Raw genomic sequence first — 23,229 nt, 5'->3', positions numbered from 1 at the left:
TCGGAAACAGTGGACCTAGGGACGTTTAGTAGTGTGGAAATCTCGCGTACAGACGTATGACACAAGTGACACACGATCACCTAACCACGTTCGAAGTCCGTGAGTTCCGCGGACCGCCCCATTCTGCTCTCTTCACGATGTCTAATGACTACTGAGGTCGCTGATATGGAGAACCTGGCAGTAGGTGTCAGCACAATGCACCTAATACGAAAAGTATGTTTTTGAGGGTGTCCGGATACTTTCGATCACGTAGTGTATAATCTTTCAAATGCAGAAACACGCCCACCAATTTTCGTTTATGTCGCACAACTCCTTGTTGGTATCGTGATTTTTTGTCCGTCACTGTATCTTTCGGTGAAACCAAATCCTGTACAGGATTACACCGTTGTAGTAAAGAAACCTTTACTGAAAGTAATACAATAAATATGAAGGTAATTTGAGCATTACTTCAGAAGCCTCCTGCTCTCGGATGTTGATTAAGGAGCATGCAATGTGTGTATCATCTACGACCTACGGACGCAATCGTAAACAAAGCGAGAAACAGAATGAGCCTCATTAAGACGCTATGGCCGTGTTTCGATGTCGCCAGAACGGAACCAGTGATTTTCACCTACAAAACGTTCGTTTGGCCAGTCCTCGAGTGCGCAGCACGCGTTTGGTGGGCTTCGGAACACCACTACAAAAGATTAGCAGCGTTCGACCGCCGAAGCTTAACGGCAGCCGCAAGACTGCAGCATGCCACAGCGAACGAAAGAGTATAGGCATCGACAAACACTCGTCCCCTAACGGCTAAAATTGTCTCAGAAACGGGCAAATGCACACTAAACAGGACTAGCAAAAACTGACCAGCAAAGTGCTTATTGCCTACATCCACTTACGAGTTCAACATTATCTCTACCATCTTCCCCCTTCCCAAAACGAAAAAAGATGGTGTTCTTCTAGCTGTTCTGGCGACCCATAGTGTGGTGTGCGTACTGTAAGACCTTCGGTACACACACCATCACATTATCTGACTTGTCGCTCTAACGAAGTAGGCGAGTGTCAGCAATATGTCTCGTGGTCTTATCGTGGTGTGTTTATCTTCTGCCGTTAGGTCAGACGATAGAAAAGCCACTTGCACGCTTAGAGTAGCAGATTGACGGTGACCAACTTTAAACAGAACTTGATTAATTTTCACACACATTTATTAAAATAGTAACAAGCATAAACCTTACGTAACTTGATTCTGGATGCTATTTACAATTGACAATCTGAAGTTCCTTTGGTCTTGGTATGTTAATCTTATTCTCACATATCTCTGATACTTGACAAAGTGTCTATTTCTCTTCATGGCTATGGTTCAAATGGCTCTGAGCACTATGGGACTTAACTGCTGCGGTCATCAGTCCCCTAGAACTTAGATCTACTTAAACCTAACTAACCTAAGGACATCACACACGTCCATGTCCGAGGCAGGATTCGAACCTGCGACCGTAGCGGTCACGCGACTCCAGACTAGCGCCTAGAACCGCTAAGCCACTCCGGCCGGCTTCTACATCTACATTTACACTCTGCAAGCCACCCAAAGGTGTGTGGCGGAGGGCACTTCACGTGCCACTATCATTACCTTCCTTTCCTGTTCCAGTCGCGTATGGTTCGCGGGAAGAACGACTGTCTGAAAGCCTCCGTGCGCTCTCTAATCTCTCTAATTTTACATTCGTGATCTCCTCGGGAGGTATAAGTAGGGGGAAGCAATATATTCGATACCTCATCCAGAAACGCACCCTCTCGAAACCTGGCGAGCAATCTACACCGCGATGCAGAGCGCCTCTCTTGCAGAGTCTGCCACTCGAGTTTATTAAACATCTCCGTAACGCTATCACGGTTACCAAATAACCCTGTGACGAAACGCGCCGCTCTTCTTTGGATCTTCTCTATCTCTTCCGTCAACCCCCGGATCCGTGTAGTACGGATCCCACACTGATGAGCAATACTCAAGTATAGGTCGAACGAGTGTTTTGTAAGCCACCTCCTGTGTTGATGGACTACATTTTCTAAGCACTCTTCCAATGAATCTCAACCTGGTACCCGCCTTACCAACAATTAATTTTATATGATCATTCCACTTCAAATCGTTCCGCACCCATACTCCCAGATATTTTACAGAAGTAACTGCTACCAGTGTTTGTTCCGCTATCATATAATCATACAATAAAGGACCCTTCTTTCTATGTATTCGCAATACATTACATTTGTCTATGTTAAGGGACAGTTGCCACTCCCTGCACCAAGTGCCTATCCGCTGCAGATCTTCCTGCATTTCGCTACAATTTTCTAATGCTGCAAAATCTCTATCTACTACAGCATCATCCGCGAAAAGCCGCATGGAACTTCCGACACTATCTACTAGGTCATTTATATATATTGTGAAAAGCAAAGGTCCCATAACACTCCCCTGTGGCACGGCAGAGGTTACTTTAACGTCTGTAGACGTCTCTCCATTGATAACAACATGCTGTGTTCTGTTTGCTAAAAACTTTTCAATCCAGCCACACAGCTGGTCTGATATTCCGTAGGCTCTTACTTTGTTTATCAGGCGACAGTGCGGAACTGTATCGAACGCCTTCCGGAAGTCAAGAAAAATAGCATCTACCTGGGAGCCTGTATCTAATAATTTCTGGGTCTCATGACCAAATAAAGCGAGTTGGGTCTCACACGATCACTGTTTCCGGAATCCATGTTGATTCCTACATAGTAGATTCTGGGTTTCCAAAAACGACATGATACTCGAGCAAAAAACATGTTCTAAAATTCTACAACAAATCGACGTCAGAGATATAGGTCTATAGTTTTGCGCATCTGCTCGACGACCCTTCTTGAAGATTGGGACTACCTGTGCTCTTTTCCAATCATTTGGAACCCTCCGTTCCTCTAGAGACTTGCGGTACACGGCTGTTAGAAGGCGGGCAAGTTCTTTCGCGTACTCTGTGTAGAATCGAATTGGTATCCCGTCAGGTCCAGTGGACTTTCCTCTATTGAGTGAATCCAGTTGCTTTTCTATTCCTTGGACACTTATTTCGATGTCAGCCATTTTTTCGTTTGTGCGAGGATTTAGAGAAGGAACTGCAGTGCGGTCTTCCTCTGTGAAACATCTTTGGAAAAAGGTGTTCAGTATTTCCGCTTTACGCGTGTCATCCTCTGTTTCAATGCCATCATCATCCCGGAGTGTCTGGATATGCTGTTTCGAGCCACTTACTGATTTAACGTAAGACCAGAACTTCCTAGGGTTTTCTGTCAAGTCTGTACATAGAATTTTACTTTCGAATTCACTGAACGCTTCACGCATAGCCCTCCTTATGCTAACTTTGACATCGTTTAGCTTCTGTTTGTATGAGAGGTTTTGGGTGCGTTTAAACTTGGAGTGAAGCTCTCTTTGCTTTCGCAGTAGTTTCCTAACTTTGTTGTTGTACCACGGTGGCTATGTACAGGAATATGATAATCTTATTAGGCGCAGACTGAAACTTGACTATAGACTGGTACAGACTAATGCAGGCTGGTACAGACAAATGCAGACTGACTAATCGGAGGTCTGTACACTCGTTATAATACCTCGAGCATTCAGGTATCACAGCGCGAGTGTGATCCGCGAGGAGTAAACGTTCTACATTAGCAGCAATCTCATTGGCTGCGTTACATATTAATACGCGGATCAGTCTCGCGGTTAAGGCGCTCAGTCCGGAACCGCGCGACTGCTATGGTCGCAGGTTCGAATCCTGCCTCGGGCATGGATGTTTGTGATGTCCTTAGGTTAGTTAGGTTTAAGTAGTTCTAAGTTCTAGGGGACTGATGACCACAGATGGTAAGTCCCATAGTGCTCAGAGCCGTTTGAACCATTTTTGAATACGCGGATCAGCGGAAACAGAATTTGGTCCATCTCTAAGGCAGCGCCATCTCGCAGTGCAGAGACAGACGAACGCTGCGCCTGCGCTGTTGTGCTTAGCGGGGCGCGCTCTAGTGGGAAAGTTGTGTACGCGCTGACTACGCGGAACTATTTACACAACACATAGTGTGAACAATCGTCGGTCTCGTGGAGTTGTTCATAGTTGATTGTGAGTTCGACCTACACCACCTTGATGATCTACTCAAATGGTTCAAATGGCTCTGAGCACTATGGATAGCGGTCGCGCAGTTCCCGACTGTAGCGCCTAGAACCGCTCGGCCAGCACGGCCGACGATGCTCTACTATTTTTCACAGCCCGCACTGACGTCCCGTCAAGGGCACGTTATTCTCTCAGCGTTTTCCAGCTCTGGTGGATGTGACAGCCGGCAGGGTATTACGAGGGTGAGTCAAATTAAAATGTTAAATTTCTAATTTAAATTGCAATATGTCTAGTAAACGAACTTTAAAGGAGATAAATGCAAGTAACGAATAATTTTTACAGCCACTGTATCAAACTGTCCTATGCTGTATGTATTAGGCTACTATGAGTATATTATAGCTGTAAAGAGAGGCATTTAACGAATGATTTCCCCATATTGTCTCGTGCTTTTGATTCGGTGAGTCTGTACTCCACTACTCCATTACTGGCCATTCAAAAGTCCCGCCCGCAATTTGGCAGAAAAATGGCCGCCGTATCGTACGGTTGACCACTCCTCCCTATACAGGCTCTCTAGGTGCACATTAGAGAGCCTGTATAGGGAGAATGGCCAACTGGACGATATGGCGGCCATTTTTCTGCCAAATTGCGGGCGGGACTTTTGAATGGGCAGTAATGGAGTAGTGGAGTACACACTCACCGAATCAAAAGCACAAGACAACATGGCCTTTCTTTACAGCTATGATATACTCATAGTAGCCAATCACGTACAGCACAGGAAAATTTGATGCAGTGGCTGTAAAAATTATCCGTTACTTGCATTTATCTCCTTTAAAGTTCGTTTACTAGACATATTGCAATTAAGGTAACGTAAATAAAAAAAAGTGTATAGCACTTGTTTTGTATCGGAAGTGCATAACGCTAAAGATTTAACGTACCTGTATTACGTCAGATGAATGAAAGTCGTAATCAGTTGTTTACTTGTGACAAGCAAAAAGTGTGAGACGTATATATATATATATATACTGAATACCTCTCGTAGATAACGAACGAGAAAGATTACAAAAATCAGGTAATGTTAAATGTAGGCTACTGTAATAACGACCAAATATAACACGAAAACTATCGTATCCCTTCTACCCCACAGTAAGTAGGCCTATTAAAAACTGTCTTCAAGAGTACCTACGATTATTTGCTACGAATAATGTTTCAGCAACCACGACAAGAGCGGAAACCGTGCTCACAACTTGCCTGCGTCAACAGTCAGGCAGTAATACTGAAACCAAAATAATGCCTAGTGTTCTGATTCGGAACGAAATAAAGTTTGGCGCTATGAAGTCGAATGAGCGTGGCACAACAATTATAGGAACTTTCCGTTTCCAGCAAGGACTGTCAGATATTGGCTTCAGAAAAGCTTGTGATGCTACCAGTATGCACGAACTGTTAAAGAAATAAGAGCTTAAAAATGCAGTAAATTGTAATAGGCCTATCTGTTCTGCGTGACTAGAAATATTTAAAAAAATGGACACCTTAAAATCAGAGTTCTCTGAGCAACTCGTATTTGAGATCGCAAACGCTAATTACGTACTACAAACGATGTATAACTAAATGGCTGGCTCTGAGCACTATGGGACTCAACTGCTGAGGTCATTAGTCCCCTAGAACTTAGAACTAGTTAAACCTAACTAACCTAAGGACATCACAAACATCCATGCCCGAGGCAGGATTCGAACCTGCGACCGTAGCGGTCCTGCGGTTCCAGACTGCAGCGCCTTTAACCGCACGGCCACTTCGGCCGGCTATAACTAAATCAAACATGCATGCACAACGCATAACAAGTCTGTCAATAATTCAGATACCTTTTAATCGTTTCCAAAAGTCCTCTGAACTTCAATTCAACTCAAAAGCACGGCGAACACAAGAAGCGCGAAAGACGTTTGGCAGAAAAATGGCGCCAAAGCTAATCAACCAATCAAGGGCAACTTCACCTATGGCCACTCTCTCTCTGTATACACGCTCTCTAGGTGCACACATACCGTCGCAGTATCAGTATAAAGATGACCGCCCCACTTGCGACTTGCACCAGGGAAGAACAGCGTTCTGTTATTCCGTTTTTGCGTAGTGAAGGTGTGAAACCTCTTGAAATTCATCGACGAATGAAGGTTCAGTACGGTGATGCATGTTTGTCACAGCAGCAAGTCTACGAATGGAGGAGGACGTTCGCAAATGGTGTGACTTCAGTGGAAGATGCTCCTCGTCCAGGTCAGGCACAACGAGTTGTGACTCCACAGAACATTGCAGCAGTTGAAGCCATAGTGAAGGAAAACCGCCGAGTGACACCGAATGACATTTCAGCGTGTTTACAGATTAGTCACGGGTCAGCATGATTTGCTCCAGTTTCACAAAGTGTCTGCAAGATGGGTACCACGGCAGCTGACTCCTGAAATGAGAGAATGGCGTGTTGATTCTTGTGAAGATCTTCTACGGCGCGTTGAACAAGCAGGTGATGGCTTCCTTGCAAGAATCGTTACTGGGGACGAAACCTGGGTTCACTTCCACCAACCGGAAACGAAGAGAGCGAGCAAGGTATGGCGCCATTCCTCATCGCCAGAACCAAAGAAGTTCCGAACAGAACCATCAGCAGGGAAGGTTATGCTGACTCTCTTTTGGGACGAAAAAGGGCGTCATTTTGGAGCATTACGTGCCTAGAGGGACCACTGTCACCAGTACATCGTACACAGATCTCCTAAGAAATCATCTGCGGCCTGCAATCAAATCAAAGCGACGTGGATTGCTGTCAGCAGGTGTCCTTTTGCAATGACAATGCAAGGCCCCACAGTACCCGTACAACAGTTGCAACAATCACAGACCTGCATTTTGAGTGTCTTCCTCATCCACCATACTCACCAGACCTTGCCCCAAGTGATTTCCATATGTTTGGACCACTCAAAGACGCGATGCGAGGAAAGAAGTTCCGTTCTGCTGAAGAGGTACGCCACGCGGTGCATAAGTGGTTGCGCGGACTACCAAAAGAATTTTTTTCTAAAGGAATTTATGCACTTTGTAAGCGCTGGAGGACTTGCATTGAGCGTGGAGGAGATTATGTTGGAAAGCGATACAGCGTTGTACCACTTCTGCACAATTAATAATGTTTAAAAAAATATTTAAGGTTTTCATTTGTCTCACCCTCGTACTAAACTGAGTGGCGAGCCCCGTTTATGAGGTCTTCCGACATTTTTATTTCGATAGACTCTTTAATTATGCTGTTCCAGAACCTTACACAACGATACAACTTTCATGGTATTTCATTTCATGATAACTACAGAGGCAGTGCTCTGCAATGGCTTATTTGCTTCAGCGGTCTGGACACGTTCAGTATTTATTGACAAATACTAGTCTGTCAAACTTTCAATATATTGAAGCGACCTCACAGTATCAATAACGTTGACAAAAATTTTCAGTCGACAACGCGATTTTATAAGTTTAAGCTGTTGAACACCTAAACGAAAACGTGTGCTGGAGTTATTCTAGCTCCTGCTTGCAAGCAACAGAAAACAGCGAAAAGGAGGAAATCGGTCCGAGATTGGTTGAAAAAAATTACTGACAATTTACTGACTGAAATCAGAATCAAGGATCCGAAAGATTTCATAACTTGTTTTCCTATTAGTTCTACATCGTACTAAAAGTTATTAGTACTGATACGAGATAAAACAGAGAAGAAAAATACGTTGATGAAAAAGACAATCGCATTCCACATACGATTAATGGTAATTTCGAGATGTCTGGCAACAGAACGGTCATTCTAGTGCTCTAAGTTTAGTTCTGTAATAACAGCAAACACAATAAGTAAAAAAACAAAGCGTGTGCTACAGTTATTTTAGCCACTGCTTGCAAGCAACAGAAAACAACGAAAAAGAGAAAATCGGTCCGAGATCGATTGAAAAAATTTTACTGATTTAATATACTGACTGAAATCAGAATCAAGGATCCGAAAGATTTCATAACTAGCTTTCCTATGAGTTCTACATCGTACTAAAAGTTATTAGTACTGAAGCGAGATAAAACAGAGAAGCAAAATACGTTAACGAAAGAGGCAATCGCATTCCACATAAGATTAAGGGTAATTTCGAGATCTCGCAACAGAACGGTCATTCTAGTGCTCTAAGTTTAGCTCTGTAATGTCAGCAAATACAATAAGTAAAATTATATGGAAACCTGTGAAGTAATTATATCTGCCTGGCAAGGACTTGTTCAGGCAATTAACGTAAAACTTTTTTTTTTTCCTCGCGTTATGACAATTTGGTGCAGTTGCCACGCGTTTCGTAGACCTCTTACTAGTCATTGCATAAATGACGTATTATTCGAAATGGGGACGATTTTCAAAACTACTATGTAACACAACAATCTACACCATACTTTCAAATTAATGAAGTAGGCAGCGTCATAGAGAAATGCTCCGTTGACGATCCAAAACTGGCACGTGCAACGATTGCTATTGCATGGGACTATTGAAATTCTTTTGTGTTAATAACACTCCTTAAAAATTGTATCTAAGGTATGATTTACAGAAAAAAATTAATAGTCCTCATTAACGCCGCGTGACTGGTTCCTAGTTCTGTCAAACCGTCAATATTTGACCTCACACGTTTATTATGTATTGACAATAACTGAGAATATTTTGAGGTCCATCAATACTGCTCATCACCCTCTCCAGTACTGACAATACGTCAAAACGCGCCTTCAGATGATCAGTATATTGACAGTTTGCCAATATTATTGAACGTGTGATGTTCCGGCGTAACATCAAACGCCGGCACGTCGGCCTGAAACGCAGCAGAGAGGGCTGTTAGATGACGACAGCCAATAGTACACTGACTACAACGTCACTGAGCAGCGGCAACTATACGAAGAGAATATAAGCGCCGCTCCGCGGAGTCGTCAATTCCCAAGGTGGCTTCCATCAACTCCCCCTCCCGGATGATGCCCTCTCTCCCTCCATTTATCCCTCATATCAACTCTGATCCTCACTCCCCCTCCTTTCCTCTGTCCTTTTCCCGGGCTCCCTCTCCCCCCCTTCCATCCTCTTTCTTCCACACCTCCCCTCTCTTTGCCCCCTTCTCTCCCTCGAGTCCTTTTACATTTCCCTCCTCTGCCTCCTCTCATTCTGTCTCGTGTCTGCCCTTCTCCCTCTTTATTAGTCCTCTCCCTCCTTGGTTCCCCCCCCCCCCTTTTCGTTTTTTCCTCTCCTCCCTCCTTGTTTTTCCCCCTACTCCAGGTCCCCCCCCCCCATCTGCCTTGGATCGGGAGTGCCACCTTTGTGCCGCCTTTTTCGTGCAGTGTTTTACAGTGTGTTTTTCCAGTGCGTGCTCCGTGTTGTGTCTTTTGGGAAGTGTAGCGAACAGCCATCATCCTGTCGCTGGGTGTGCTTTTTATCACTTGCGAACAGAAACCAGACTGTCGCCATGTTTTTTAATTGTGTGTCTACTATGTTACTTGTCGGATTCCTGTGTCTTTTATCAACATTTCCGTCCCCTTTTGCTTCCTGTTTTAACTTTCCGCATTTTTACGCCATTTTCCACTTTAAAATCACCATTTTATCGCCTGTTTTTTCTTGTTTCTTTCTTCTTCCTTTTTTTAAAAAAAAGTCTGTAGGCTGTAGAGCAGCGTAGTAAGCTGCTGCCAGCCCGCCCCCTTCGGGGGGAATTGAAAATCAATAAAGGAAAAAAGAAAAAAAAAAAGGAGTCGTCAATCGAACGGTTTAGCCGTGACTTATGAACTTTGACTTTTGCTTGCATTCAAAGTGTATACCAAAGTACATTGATTATTTGTCTGTCGCCAATTGCTTGCGACACCTCTTTGTACTCGTAAATAGGCAAAGTTTTGTCAGTTTAACTTACTGAAATACTCCATTGAATAAGATTTGCTTGAATTTTTGGCTAGCTATCCGAGAAAACAGCTTCCTAGGCACCTTATATTAGACGAGTGGGCACGATACGACATGTGCGGGCTCCTTTCGTTGGTTCACTTGTGTGCCTCGCTGATGCTCTTTGCATCTCTGATCGACTTTTCTGACAGTCTGCTCCACGTAAGATGCGCCACGTTCGTATGGAATGCGATACACACCGGGCTTCTGGAACCCTACATCGTCCTCAGCTTGCAAAGAAGACTTTGTTGGCGAGAGAAAAGTACACTGGATCGCATGTTTCCCTAGGAATCTACCGATCTTTCTGGATATTAGGCCAGCATTAATTTGCTAAGCGATTTCTGGCTTATCTTGTTGGTTTCAATCTCAACATCATATTAACGCAACCACCCTGCGATCTTCAGCTCTGGGCTTGGTGTACTCAAGTGCTGAGTATTGTGCACCTGTTTGGATGTACAGTCATCATACAAGGCTTGTTGACACCCAGCTAAATACGACAATGCACATAATATCTGGCGCAATCAGATCCACTCCAGTTCCACTGTTAACTAGTATAATGCCTCCTGATCTACGCAGATGTACTGCCCTTGGGAGAGAATTCCACAAGATCCCCAGGAATTCTAACATACCCGTGCATAGCAACCTGCCACTTTTAAATCGTAAGAGACTAAAATCACGCCATCCAACTCCGTGCCATGCTGCTGACATGGTTGCTAAGGATTTCAAACCTCTTGAAGAACGCAAAGGTCGGTGGGAAGCAGTGACAGACGTGCGTCTGCATAACATCTTCTCAGGTGCTAAACTTCCAAGTGGATTCGACCTACCACGCAAGACCTGGTCTACTCTCAACAGAATCTGTACCAGCCATGGGCGATGCAGGCTTGCTCTCTTTAAGTGGAAGAAGCTACCTGATCCAGCCTGTGACTGCGGGGCTCCATACCAGACTGTTCACCACATTGTTGGTGAATGCAGGATTCGAGCCTATCACGGCGCCGAACAGGATTTCCTGCTAGCAACTCCACATGCAGTGGACTTAATGTGCCTCCGGTAGCTGATTGGTCAGCGCGACAACATGTCAATCCTAAGGGCCCGGGTTCGATTCCCGGCTGGGTTGGAGATTTTCTCCGCTCAGGGGCTGGGTGTTGTGTTGTCCTAATCATCATCATTTCATCCCCATCGACACGCGCAAGTCGCCAAAGTGGCGTCAAATCGAACGACTTGCACCCAGGGAACAGTCTACCCGACTGGAGACCCTAGTCACACGACATTATTATAATATGTACAGGGTTATTACAAATAATTGAAGCGATTTCACAGCTCTACAATAACTTTATTATTTGAGATTTTTTCACAATGCTTTGCACACACATACAAAAACCCAAAAAGTTTTTTTTTGTTTGATATGTGCCCCTTTAGGGATTCGGCAGACATCAAGCCGATAATCAAGTTCCTGCCACACTCGGCGCAGCATGTCCCCATCAATGAGTTCGAAATCATCGTTGATGCGAGCTCGCAGTTCTGGCACGTTTCTTGGTAGAGGAGGTTTAAACACTGAATCTTTCACGTAACCCCACAGAAAGAAATTGCATGGGGTTAAGTCGGGAGAGTGTGCGGGCCATGACATGAATTACTGATCATGATCTCCACCATGACCAATCCATCGGTTTTCCAATCTCCTGTTTAAGAAATGCCGAACATCATGATGGAAGTGCGGTGGAGCACCATCCTGTTGAGAGATGAAGTCGGCGCTGTCGGTCTCCAGTTGTGGCATGAGCCAATTTTCCAGCATGTCCAGATACACATGTCCTGTAACGTTTTCTTCGCAGAAGAAAAAGGGGCCGTAAACTTTAAACTATGAGATTGCACAAAACGCGTTAACTTTTTGGGAATTGCGAATTTGCTGCACGAATGCGTGAGGATTCTCTACCGCCCAGATTCGCACATTGTGTCTGTTCACTTCACCATTAAGAAAAAATGTTGCTTCATCACTGAAAACAAGTTTCGCACTGAACGCATCCTCTTCTATGAGCTGTTGCAACCGCGCCGAAAATTCAAAGCATTTGACTTTGTCATCGGGTGTCAGGGCTTGTAGCAATTGTAAACGGTAAGGCTTCTGCTTTAGCCTTTTCCGTAAGATTTTCCAAACTGCCGGCTGTGGTAAGTTTAGCTCCCCGCTTGCTTTATTCGTCGACTTCCGCGGGCTACGCGTGAAACTTGCCCGCACGCGTTCAACCGTTTCTTCGCTCACTGCAGGCCGACCCGTTGATTTCCCCTTACAGAGGCATCCGGAAGCTTTAAACTGCGCATACCATCGCCGAATGGAGTTAGCAGTTGGTGGATCTTTGTTGAACTTCATCCTGAAGTGTCGTTGCACTGTTATGACTGACTGATGTGAGTGCATTTCAAGCACGACATACGCTTTCTCGGCTCCTGTCGCCATTTTGTCTCACTGCGCTCTCGAGCGCTCTGGCGGCAGAAACCTGAAGTGCGGCTTCAGCCGAACAAAAGTTTATGAGTTTTTCTATGTATCTGTAGTGTGTCATGACCATATGCCAATGAATGGAGCTACAGTGAATTTATGAAATCGCTTCAATCATTTGTAATAGCCCTGTACATATGTACCGGGTGATCAAAAAGTCTGTATAAATTTCAAAACTGAATAAATCACGGACTAATGTAGATAGAGAGGTACAAATTGGCACACACGCTTGGAACGACATGGGGTTTTATTCGAACCAAAAAAATACAAAAGTTCAAAAAATATCCAACAGATGGCGCTTCATCTGATCAGAATAGCAATAATTAGCATAACAAAGTAAGACAAAGCAAAGATGATGTTCTTTACAGGAAATGCTCAATAAGTCTACCATCATTCCTCAACAATAGCTGTAGTCGAGGAATAATGTTGTGAAAAGCACTGTAAAGCATGTCCGGAGTTATGGTGAGGCATTGGCGTCGGATGTTGTCTTTCAGCCTCCCTAGAGATGTTGGTCGATCACGATACACCTGCGACTTCAGGTAACCCCAAAGCCAATAATCGCACGGACTGAGGTCTGGGGACCTGGGAGGCCAAGCATGACGAAAGTGGCGGCTGAGCACACGATCATCACCAAACGACGCGCGCAAGAGATCTTTCACATGTCTAGCAATATGGGGTGGAGCGCCATCCTGCATAAACATCGTACGTTCCAGCAGGTGTTAATCAGTCAGGCTGGGGATGATGCAGTTCTGTAACATATTGGCGTACCTCTCACCCATCACGATGGCAGTTACAAAACCAGAATCACTCATTTCCTCGAAGAAAAAAGGCCCGATAACGGTAGATGTGGTAAATCCAACCCATACCGTGACTTCCTCGTCGTGCAATAGAGTTCCCACGACAGTTCTAGGATTTTCGGTAGCCCAAATTCTGCAGTTGTGGGCGTGAAATGAGTTTCGTCGGTCCACAACACGTTACTCAACCAATCGTCATCTTCCGCCATCTTTTGAAACGCCCACACCGCAAATGCCCTCCGCTTCACTAAATCGCCAGGTAACAGTTCACGATGCTGATGGATTTTGTACGGATAGCATCGAAGGGTACGCCTCAGTGCCAACCAAACAGTAGTGTACGGAATGCCGGTGCGACGTGCGATTGCACGAGCGCTGACTTCCCCGTGCATAGACGAACCCGCTACAGTCTCAATTTCTTCCTGAACTGTCTCAGCAGCATTACGCCTTGTGCTCGGTCGGCCACTATGGGGTCTATCGTCTAAACAACCTGTGGCTTCGAACTTCGAAGTCATTCTCGCCACAGCTGCATTTGGCAACGGACCTTTACCCATTCGAATCCCCTTCCTATGGCGATAGGATCGTAACGCTGAACTAGCACATTCCCGATTCTGATAATACAGCTTCACTAAAAGCGCCTTTTCAGGTAACGTCAACATGCTGCGACAGCTGGCATATCTGGTTCTCTCTCTTTTTTTTTCTTTATTGTGATTTTGATCACCTTACACAAGGCGGGCTGTCAGCAGCAGAGTACGCCGCTCTTCAGCCTTTAGATTTACAATAAGTAAAACATAGAGGTGGCACAGAGAAGACAAAAACGGCGGGCAAAAAATGTAGACACCAAAAAACGAAAAACATCGAGCCGTACACGCTGGACGAGAAAACATCACTAACACTAGTTGACACGGCGCACATAACACGGATCATGGCGACGGTACACGTGAACAATGGCGGCGTGACGGCGAACAAACACTAAACACAAACGAAGGCTCACACACGAGACACTGATGGCGATGATCTCCGGCGCGCGAATGTTCACTGAGCGTGTGCGAGTCCGGGGACCTGCCAAGAGAGGAGGAGCGGGAAGGGGAGTGGGAGAGGGAGAGGGGAGAGCCGGGATGCCATGGGCAGGGGAGATGGGGGAGGGAGGAAGGGTGAGGGGAAGCCCGGGGGAAGAGGGGTGGAGGGAGGGGATGGGGGAAAAGGAAAGAGAAGGGAAAGGAAGAGAAGGGAGGGAGGCTGCCTAAAGGAAAGGACACCGGAAGTGGGGGGGGGCAGGATAAAAGTTGATAGGAGGGGTAGACGAAGGGGAGGAGGACATCATCAGGGAGAGGGATCTGGCGGAAGCCACCTTGGGAGAGGGTAAGGAGGATGGAGAGATGGAGACCTGGTGGGACGTAGGAATACAGGCGCGGCAGCGGGCGGGGGTGGGAGAAGATGGGTGAGACGAGCGGATGAGGAGGATCGAGTTTGCGGGAGGTGTACAGGATCCATATCCTCTCAAGGAAAAGGAGGAGGTGGGGAAAGGGGATGAGATCATACAGGATCCGCGTGGGGGAGGGGAGACGGATGCGATAGGCGAGGCGGAGAGCATGGCGTTCAAGGATTTGGAGGGATTTATAAAAGGTAGGGGGGGCGGAGATCCAAGCCAGATGGGCATAACAAAGGATAGGGCGGATGAGGGATTTATTCGTGTGGAGGATGGTGGAGGGGTCCAGACCCCACGTACGGCCGGAAACGAGCTTGAGGAGACGGAGTCGGGAGCGTGCCTCGGCTCGGATTGTCCGGAGATGGGGAGTCCAGGAGAGGCGACGGTCGAGGGTGACGCCAAGGTACTTAAGGGTGGGAGTGAGGGTGATAGGACAGCCATAGATGGTGAGATAGAAATCAAGGAGGCGGAAGGAAGGGGTGGTTTTGCCTACAATGATCGCCTGGGTTTTGGAGGGATTGACCTTGAGCAACCACTGGTTGCACCAAGCGGTGAACCGGTCAAGATGGGATTGGAGAAGGTGTTGGGAGCACTGTAGGGTGGGGGCAAGGGCAAGGAAGGCGGTGTCATCGGCAAACTGGAGAAGGTGGACGGGGGGGGGGGGGGGGGGGGGTGACGGCGGCGGCATGTCCACTGTGTACAAGAGGTACAGAAGGGGGGAGAGGACGGAGCCTTGGGGCACACCGGCGGAGGGGAAAAAGGTTTAGGAATCCGTGTTATGGATGGTGACGTAGGAAGGACGGTGGGAGAGAAAGGAACCGATCGAACTAATATGGTTATGAGCCCAGGAGAGGTGCTGCAGGCGACGTTGTGTAGTGTAGTGAAACTTGAGCCTTACACATGATGTCTTAATTAACTACTTTTGAAACACATTTTGGTTACAGTACCCACACATACAACTGAATGTACCTGCAAAATCACATCAGTGTACGGCACATAATTAAGGACATATGGCCTCATATACATTGAAGTGAGTGAAACACTGGTGCTTGCTTAAAACGGAGTGGAAACAATGCAAACTATACTCAGCCAGTTCTTGATAATGACAGCACTTAGCAGCTTCCAACAATTTATGACTATAATTTGTAGCTGTTTTATATGTGGGACTTTGACTCTTTAAAGACTGAAGACAGTGCGAGGATTACTGGTAACAACTATTTTGTAAATTAAGTGCAAAAAGAATTAGAAAGAACCTTAATCGTATGGCACATATGACGTTAAGTGACGAATTGTTCTCTCGCAGCTAGTGATGCTAGCATGCCTTCAACTGTCAGACAGTAACAACTTTCACAGCAGTGTGTGTATGTGGCAATTGTACGAGGTGTCCCTGAACTCTTTCCTCGATTATAAACATTCATAAGGCATAAAATATGGGACATATACAAATAATTCTTATTTGGAATTAGATGTGACATATTCAAGTTTTTTGTGTACAAATATACTTACTGTTAATCTGTTCGTTACAGGGCCCAGTGATGTAATAGCAGTGGAAGTGAATACCATTTGCAAACAACATGTATTCAGATCTGGAGAAAGTCCAATGTGTCCTCTGGTATCATGAGACACAGTCACCAAAAACAGTCTGGAGAAAATTCCAGACAGCATAGCATAGTCAGCAACCAGAAGCTAATGGTGAAGTTTAAGGAGACAGGGAGCGTCTGTGATCTGCGTAGAACAGGCAGGGCAGACCCAGTGTGCAGACAATTCAGACGGTGAGAGACGCCTTCTTAGGAAGCTCTAAGAAGTCAATCAGCAGGGCCTCATGGTGAATTGCAAAATCCAAAAACAACTGTGCACTGCATCCTAGGTACGCAAACAACTTCTTTTCTCTGCAAACAAAGCTGGATACTGCACTCCATCAGACTGACAGATTAGAGTCCTCATTTTGACTTGGCTGTTACCATGCTGGCTGAGTCTAAGAAAGACGATGACTATCTGAAACATGTCTTTTCTGAGGTGAGGCGACATTTATTTGAACGGTGTTGTCAATCAATACAATGTTAGGATCTGCAGGTCCAATAATCCCCATGCTGTGTTTGAGACCATTGGAGACAGCCTTAAGCTGAATGTTTGGAGTGGTCTTATGCACAATAGAATCATAGGACTTTTTTTCTTCGGTATAGTGACAGTCACAGCAAATACATATTTTGACGTGTTGCAGTTCTGCCACAGGTTCACGACAGTCTGGACTTAATTTTCCAAAAAAGATAGTGCATCATTTCATAGGCGGTTAGGTGTTAGTGCCTATTTGGATACAACATTTCTGGGAAGATGGATCGGGTATTGTGTCCCCATCAGGTGGCCTTTGCAACCTACAGACATAACACCACTGGATTTCTTCCATTTGGGCTATGTTAAGGACCATGTTTACCAAACACCAGTGATTGACTTTGCAGCGTTGTGGCACTGAACTACCGACATAATAATATCCATGCCTCACAAAATGTTGACCAGTACATGGATGGGCCTAGAATATTGCTTGGATATCCTTCAAGCAAAATAAAAAGGAGCACATACCAAAATTTATTAATAGAATGTGTGTGTGTGTGTGTGTGTGTGTGTGTGTGTGTGTGTGTATGTGTGTGTGCGTGCATGTGTACATGCACACACAAAAACTTGTGTACTTTACCTCCACTTTCCTCGGGCATGGATGTGTGTGATGTCCTTAGGTTAGTTAGGTTTAAGTAGTTCTAAGTTCTAGGGGACTGATGACCACAGATGTTAAGTCCCATAGTGCTCAGAGCCATTTTGCCTCCACTTCAAAACAAAAGATATGTGTCTATGTGTCATATTTTCTGCCTTATGCACATTCGTAATCAAAGAATGACTTCTGGCACACTCAGTATGCATTGAACTGTGGTAATACTTCCAGTATATATATTTAGGGTGTTCATCGAGGAATGGGCACTATTTAGGGATATGACGGGAATGATCATTTGAAGCAAAAAATATTCGGATGGACATATGCCCTATTTCGAATGGTTCCTGAGATAGAACACATTTTAATGTAAATTATTATTTACTTTCTGCATTTTTCAGTAAACTGTCAGGCTGCAACAAGTATAAACAGAGCAACATTCTTTTTCAAAGTATTAACTGAAAAATAGACATTTGTGACACATTCACCTCTGAGCATTATCGTAAACATCACATTCAGGCTGTTGTATAGTTCATAATATTACTCCGCCATCAACTTCACTGCATTTGTGAACTCTTGGGGGAACAAGTTGTGTTGCTTGTCTGACAGTGGGTAAGACACATGTGTAAGTGCCACTAGACCAAAAACAAGTTTGCATCAAATGTCTTCAGCCATGGAAACCATTTGCAATGGGACATATGCCCATATGAAGTTTTTGCTTCAAATACGTATTCCTGTTATACCCCTGAAAACTGTCAATTCGTCCTAGAAGATCCTGTACATATACAAGGCATTTAGAAACAGCCTCAAGGTTTGTAAGAGTATTGTAGGGCTGGTTGTCCTGGGAAATAAATGTCAACAAAAAAATTTTATTTGTTGCACTGTTTCCAAGTTATCAAGCATTTATGTTAGCCAACCACATACACTACTGGCCATTAAAATTGCTACTCAAATAAGAAATGCAGATGATAAACGAGTATTCATTGGACAAATATATTATTCCAGAACTGACATGTGATTATATTTTCACGCAATTTGGGTGGAAGGATCCTGAGAAATCAGTACCCAGAACAACCATCTCTGGCCGTAATAACAGCCTAGATTCGCCTGGGCATTGAGTCAAACAGAGCTTGGATGGCGTGTACAGGTACAGCTGCCCATGCAGCTTCAACACGATACCACAGTTCATCAAGAGTAGTGACTGGTGTATTGTGACGAGCCAGTTGCTCGGCCACCATTGACCAGACGATTTCAATTGCTGAGAGATCTGGAGAATATGCTGGCCACAGCAGCAGTCGAACATTTTCTGTATCCAGAAAGCCCCGTACAGGACGTGCAACATGCGGTCGTGCATTATCCTGCTAAAATGTAGGGTTTCGCAGGGATCAAATGAAGGGTAGAGCCACAGGTCGTAACACATCTGAAATGTAACTACCACTGCTCAAAGTGCCGTCAATGCGAACAAGTGGTGACCGAGACGTGTAACCGATGGCACCCCATACCATCATGCCATGTGATACGCCAGTATGGCGACGACGAATACACGCTTCCAATGTGCGTTCACCGCGATGTCGCCAAACACGGATGCGACCATCGTGACGCTGTAAAGAGAACCTGGATTCATCAGAAACAATGATGTTTTGCCATTTGGCACCCAGATTCGTCGTCGAGTACACCGTTGCACGCGCTCCTATCTGTGATGCAGAGTCAAGGGTAACCGCAGCCACGGTCTCCAAGCTGATAGTCCATGCTGCTTCAAACGTCATCGAACTGTTCGTGCAGATGGTTGTTGTCTTGCAAACGTCCCCATCTGTTGACTCAGGGATCAAGACGTGGCTGCTCGATCCGTTACAGCCACGTGTATAAGATGCCTGTCATCTCGACTGCTAGTGATACGAGGCCATCGGGATCCAGCACAGCTTGATAACTGGGAAACAGTGCATCAGATCGAATTTTTTCTGAACAATTATTTCCCAAGAGAGCCTGCCCTACAATACCCTTACAAACCTTTCAGGCCCTTTCTGAATACCTTTACATAGAGATGTTCTAGGAGGAATGATTATCTTTTCAGAGCATTCACACAAGGTTGGCGCTGGTGGCGACACCTACAACGTGCTGACATGAGGAAAGTTTCCAACCGATTTCTCATACATAAACAGCAGTTCACCGGCGTTGCCTGGTGAAACGTTGTTGTGATGCCTCGTGTAAGGAGCAGAAATGCGTACCATCACGTTTCCCACTTTGATAAAGGTCGGATCGTAGCCTATCGCGACATTGCTGCTCGCGTTGGTCGAGATGCAATGACTGTTAGCAGAATATAGAATCGGTGGGTTCAGGAGGGTAATACAGAACGCCGTGCTGTAACGAATCGTGCAGCCATGTCTCGATCCCCGAGTCAATAGATGGGGACGTTCGCAAGACAATAACCATCGGCACGAAGAGTTCAACGACGTTTGGAGCGCCGCGCGGGATTAGCCGAGCGGTCTAGGGTGCTGCAGTCATGGACTGTGCGGCTGGTTCTGGCAGAGGTTTGAGTCCTCCCTTGGGCATGGGTGTGTGTGTTTGTCCTTACGATAATTTAGGTTAAGTAGAGTGTAAGTTTAGGGACTGGTGACCTTAGCAGTTAAGTCCTGTAAGGTTTCACACACATTTGAATATTTTGACGTTTGGAGCAGCATGGACTATCAGCTCGGACACCACGGCTGCGGTTACCCTTGACACTGCATGACAGACAGGAGTGCCTGCGGTGGTGTACTCAACGACGAACCTGGGTGCACAAATGGCAAAACGTCATTTTTTCGGATTAATCTAGGTTCTGTTTACAGCATGAGATGGTCGCATGTGTGTTTGGCGACATCGCCCGGCGTGACGGTATGGGGTGCCATCGGTTACACGTCTCGCTCACCTCTTGTTCGCATTGACGGCCCTTTGAACAGTGGACGTTAGATTTCAGATGTGTTACGACCCGTGGCTCTACCCCTCATTCGATCCCTGCGAAACACTACATTTCAGCAGGATAACGCACGACCGCATGTTGCAGGTCGTGTACAGGCCTTTCTGGATACAGTAAATGTTCAACTGCTGCCCTGGCCAGTACATTCTCCACATCTCTCACCAATTGAAATGGTGGCCGAGCAACTGGCTCGTCACAATGTGCCAGTCACTACTCTTGATGAACTGTGATATCGTGCTGAAGCTGCACGGGCAGCTGTACCTGTACACGTCATCCAAGCTCTGTTTGACTTAATGCCCAGGCGTACCAAGGCCGTTATTACGGCCAGAGGTGGTCGTTCTGGGTACTGATTTCTCAGGATCCATGCACCCAAATTGCGTGAAAATGTAATCACATGTCAGTTCTAGTATAATATATTTGTCCAAAGAATACCGGTTTATCATCTGCATTTCTTCTTGGTGTAGCAGTTTTAATGACCAGTAGTGTATCTCAGAAATGGGACAACTTGTTGATTTCTTTTCTTACCAATTATTCCTCAGCCCAATCTCTCCTGCAACAGCCTTACAAGGTATGCAGTCTGGTCCTGAGAACAATGTATGAATGGAAAGGAACAAGAAGCCCCTGCAGTGTGAACGACACTGGCCTGTGTACGGGAGACTGACCTGCCGGTGGAGCACCATGAGCGCCGAGGTGGAGGGGAAGGCGGGGTCGTCGTGGGCGGGCGCCTGGCGCAGCGTGAGCAGGTGGACGTCGCAGGGCGGCGGCCGGTCCAGCAGCAGGCGGCGGCGCTGCGGCCGCGGCTGGCGCGCCGGGCCCTCCGCCACCAGCAGCGACGGCGGGTACAGCAGCGCGTTCGACAGGTGGTGCGCCGCCAGGCTCAGCCGCGTCACCTGGCCTGCGGTCGGCAGAGGTCAACGTGAGTGTAAGCAAGGTGGTAGTCTGTGTGTGTGTGCGCGCGTGGGTGTGTGTGTGTCTGACAAAAGTGGAATGGTTAATAGCGAGAGTCAGGGAATGCCACGACAGGTACTGTATGTGTGTGCGTGTGTGTGTAGTTGACAAACGTGGAATGGTTAGTAGCGAGAGTCAGGGGACGCCACGAGAGGTAGTGTGTGTGTGTGTGTGTGTGTGTGTGTGTGTGTGTGGCCGACAAACATGGAATGGTTAGTAGCGAGAGTCAGGGGACACCACGAGAGGTATTGTGTGTGGGTGTGTGTGTGGCCGACAAACGTAGAACAGTTACTAGCGAGAGTCAGGGTTAGCCAGAGGAGGTAGTGTGTGTGTGTGTGTGTGTGTGTGTGTGTGTGTGTGTGTGTGCGGCCGACAATGTGGAATGGTTAGTAGTGAAAGTCATGGGGAAGCCACAGGAGGTATTGGGTGTGTGTGAGTGAGGCGGAGGGGGGGACACACACCTTGTTACTCAAGAGTACTACAATGGTATAACCTCCCCCTCATATGGAATGTCTCATACCACCCTCTTTTCATACGCATCCAGATAGTTATCAGACAATTCAGTGCTCCCTAAGGACTTGTATGTGTCTCCATATAGATCGTGAACGGGCCAAATATCTCACGAAATAAGCGTCAAACGAAAAAACTACAAAGAACCAAACTCGTCTAGCTTGAAGGGGGAAACCAGAAGGCGCTATGGTTGGCCCACAAGATTGCGCTGCCGTAAGTCAAACGGATTTCAACTGCGTTTTCTTAAACACGAACCCCCATTTTTATTACGTAATCGTGTAGTACGTAGAGAAATATGAATGTTTTAGTTGGACTACTTTTTTCGCTTTGTGATAGGTGGCGCTGTAATAGTGACCCAAACGTATAAGTACGTGCTATCACGTAACATTCCGCCAGTGCGGACGGTATTTGCTTCGTGATACATTAACCGTCTTAAAATTGACCGTTTAGCAATTGCAGAAAAGGTCAATATCGTGTTGATGTATGGCTATTGTGATCAAAATGCCCAACAGGCGTGTGCTATGTATGCTGCTCGGTATCCTGGACGACACCATCCAAGTGTCCGGACCGTTCGTCGGATAGCTACGTTATTTAAGGAAACAGGAAGTGTTCAGCCACATGTGAAGCGTGAACCACGACCTGCAACAGATGATGATGCCCAAGTAGGTGGTTTAGCTGCTGTCGCGGGTGATCCGCACAGCACCAGCAGACAAATTGCGCGACAATCTGGAATCTCAAAAACGTCGGTGTTGCGAATGCTACATCAACATCGATTGCACCCGTACCGTATTTCTATGCACCAGGAATTGCATGGCGATGACTTTGAACGTCGTGTACAGTTCTGCCACTCGGCAGAAGAGAAATTACGGGACGATGACAGATCTTTTGCACGCGTTCTATTTAGCGACGAATCGTCATTCACCAGCAGCGGTAACGTAAACCGGCATAATATGCACTAATGGGCAACGGAAAATCCACGAATGCTGCGAGAAGTGGAACGTCAGCGACCTTGGCCGGTTAATGTATGGTGCGGCATTATGGGAGGAAGGATAATTGGCCCCCATTTTATCGATGGCAATCTAAATGGTGCAATGTATGTTGATTTCCTACGTAATGTTCTACCATTGTTACTACAAGATGTTTCACTGCATGAAGGAATGGCGATCTACTTCCGACATGATGGATGTCCGACACATAGCTCGCGGGCGGTTGAAGCGGTATTGAATAGCATATTTCATGACAGGTGGATTGGTCGTCGAAGTACCACACCATGGCCCGCACGTTCACTGGATCTGACGTCCCCGGATTTCTTTCTGTGGGGAAAGTTGAAGGATATTTGCTATCGTGATCCACCGACAACGCCTGACAACATGCGTCAGTGCATTGTCAATGCATGTGTGAACATTACGGAAGGCGAACTAC

At 46.1% G+C, this 23,229-nt stretch overlaps 1 protein-coding gene across 1 annotated transcript in view; it reads right to left on the bottom strand.

Annotated features, from left to right (window-relative positions):
- The window catches only part of LOC124719894 (alpha-mannosidase 2), a 784,015-nt gene that overhangs the window by 19,069 nt on the left and 741,717 nt on the right, over nucleotides 1-23,229 (bottom strand). The window contains exon 16 of the mRNA XM_047245074.1: nucleotides 21,012-21,244. Within this exon, the coding sequence (XP_047101030.1) occupies nucleotides 21,012-21,244 (233 nt within the window). The remainder of the gene's footprint in view (nucleotides 1-21,011; nucleotides 21,245-23,229) is intronic.

Source organism: Schistocerca piceifrons, chromosome 11 (genome assembly GCF_021461385.2).
Source record: "Schistocerca piceifrons isolate TAMUIC-IGC-003096 chromosome 11, iqSchPice1.1, whole genome shotgun sequence".
NCBI classification, from domain to species: Eukaryota; Metazoa; Arthropoda; class Insecta; order Orthoptera; family Acrididae; genus Schistocerca; species Schistocerca piceifrons.
This window is presented reverse-complemented; position numbering and strand designations above follow the sequence as displayed.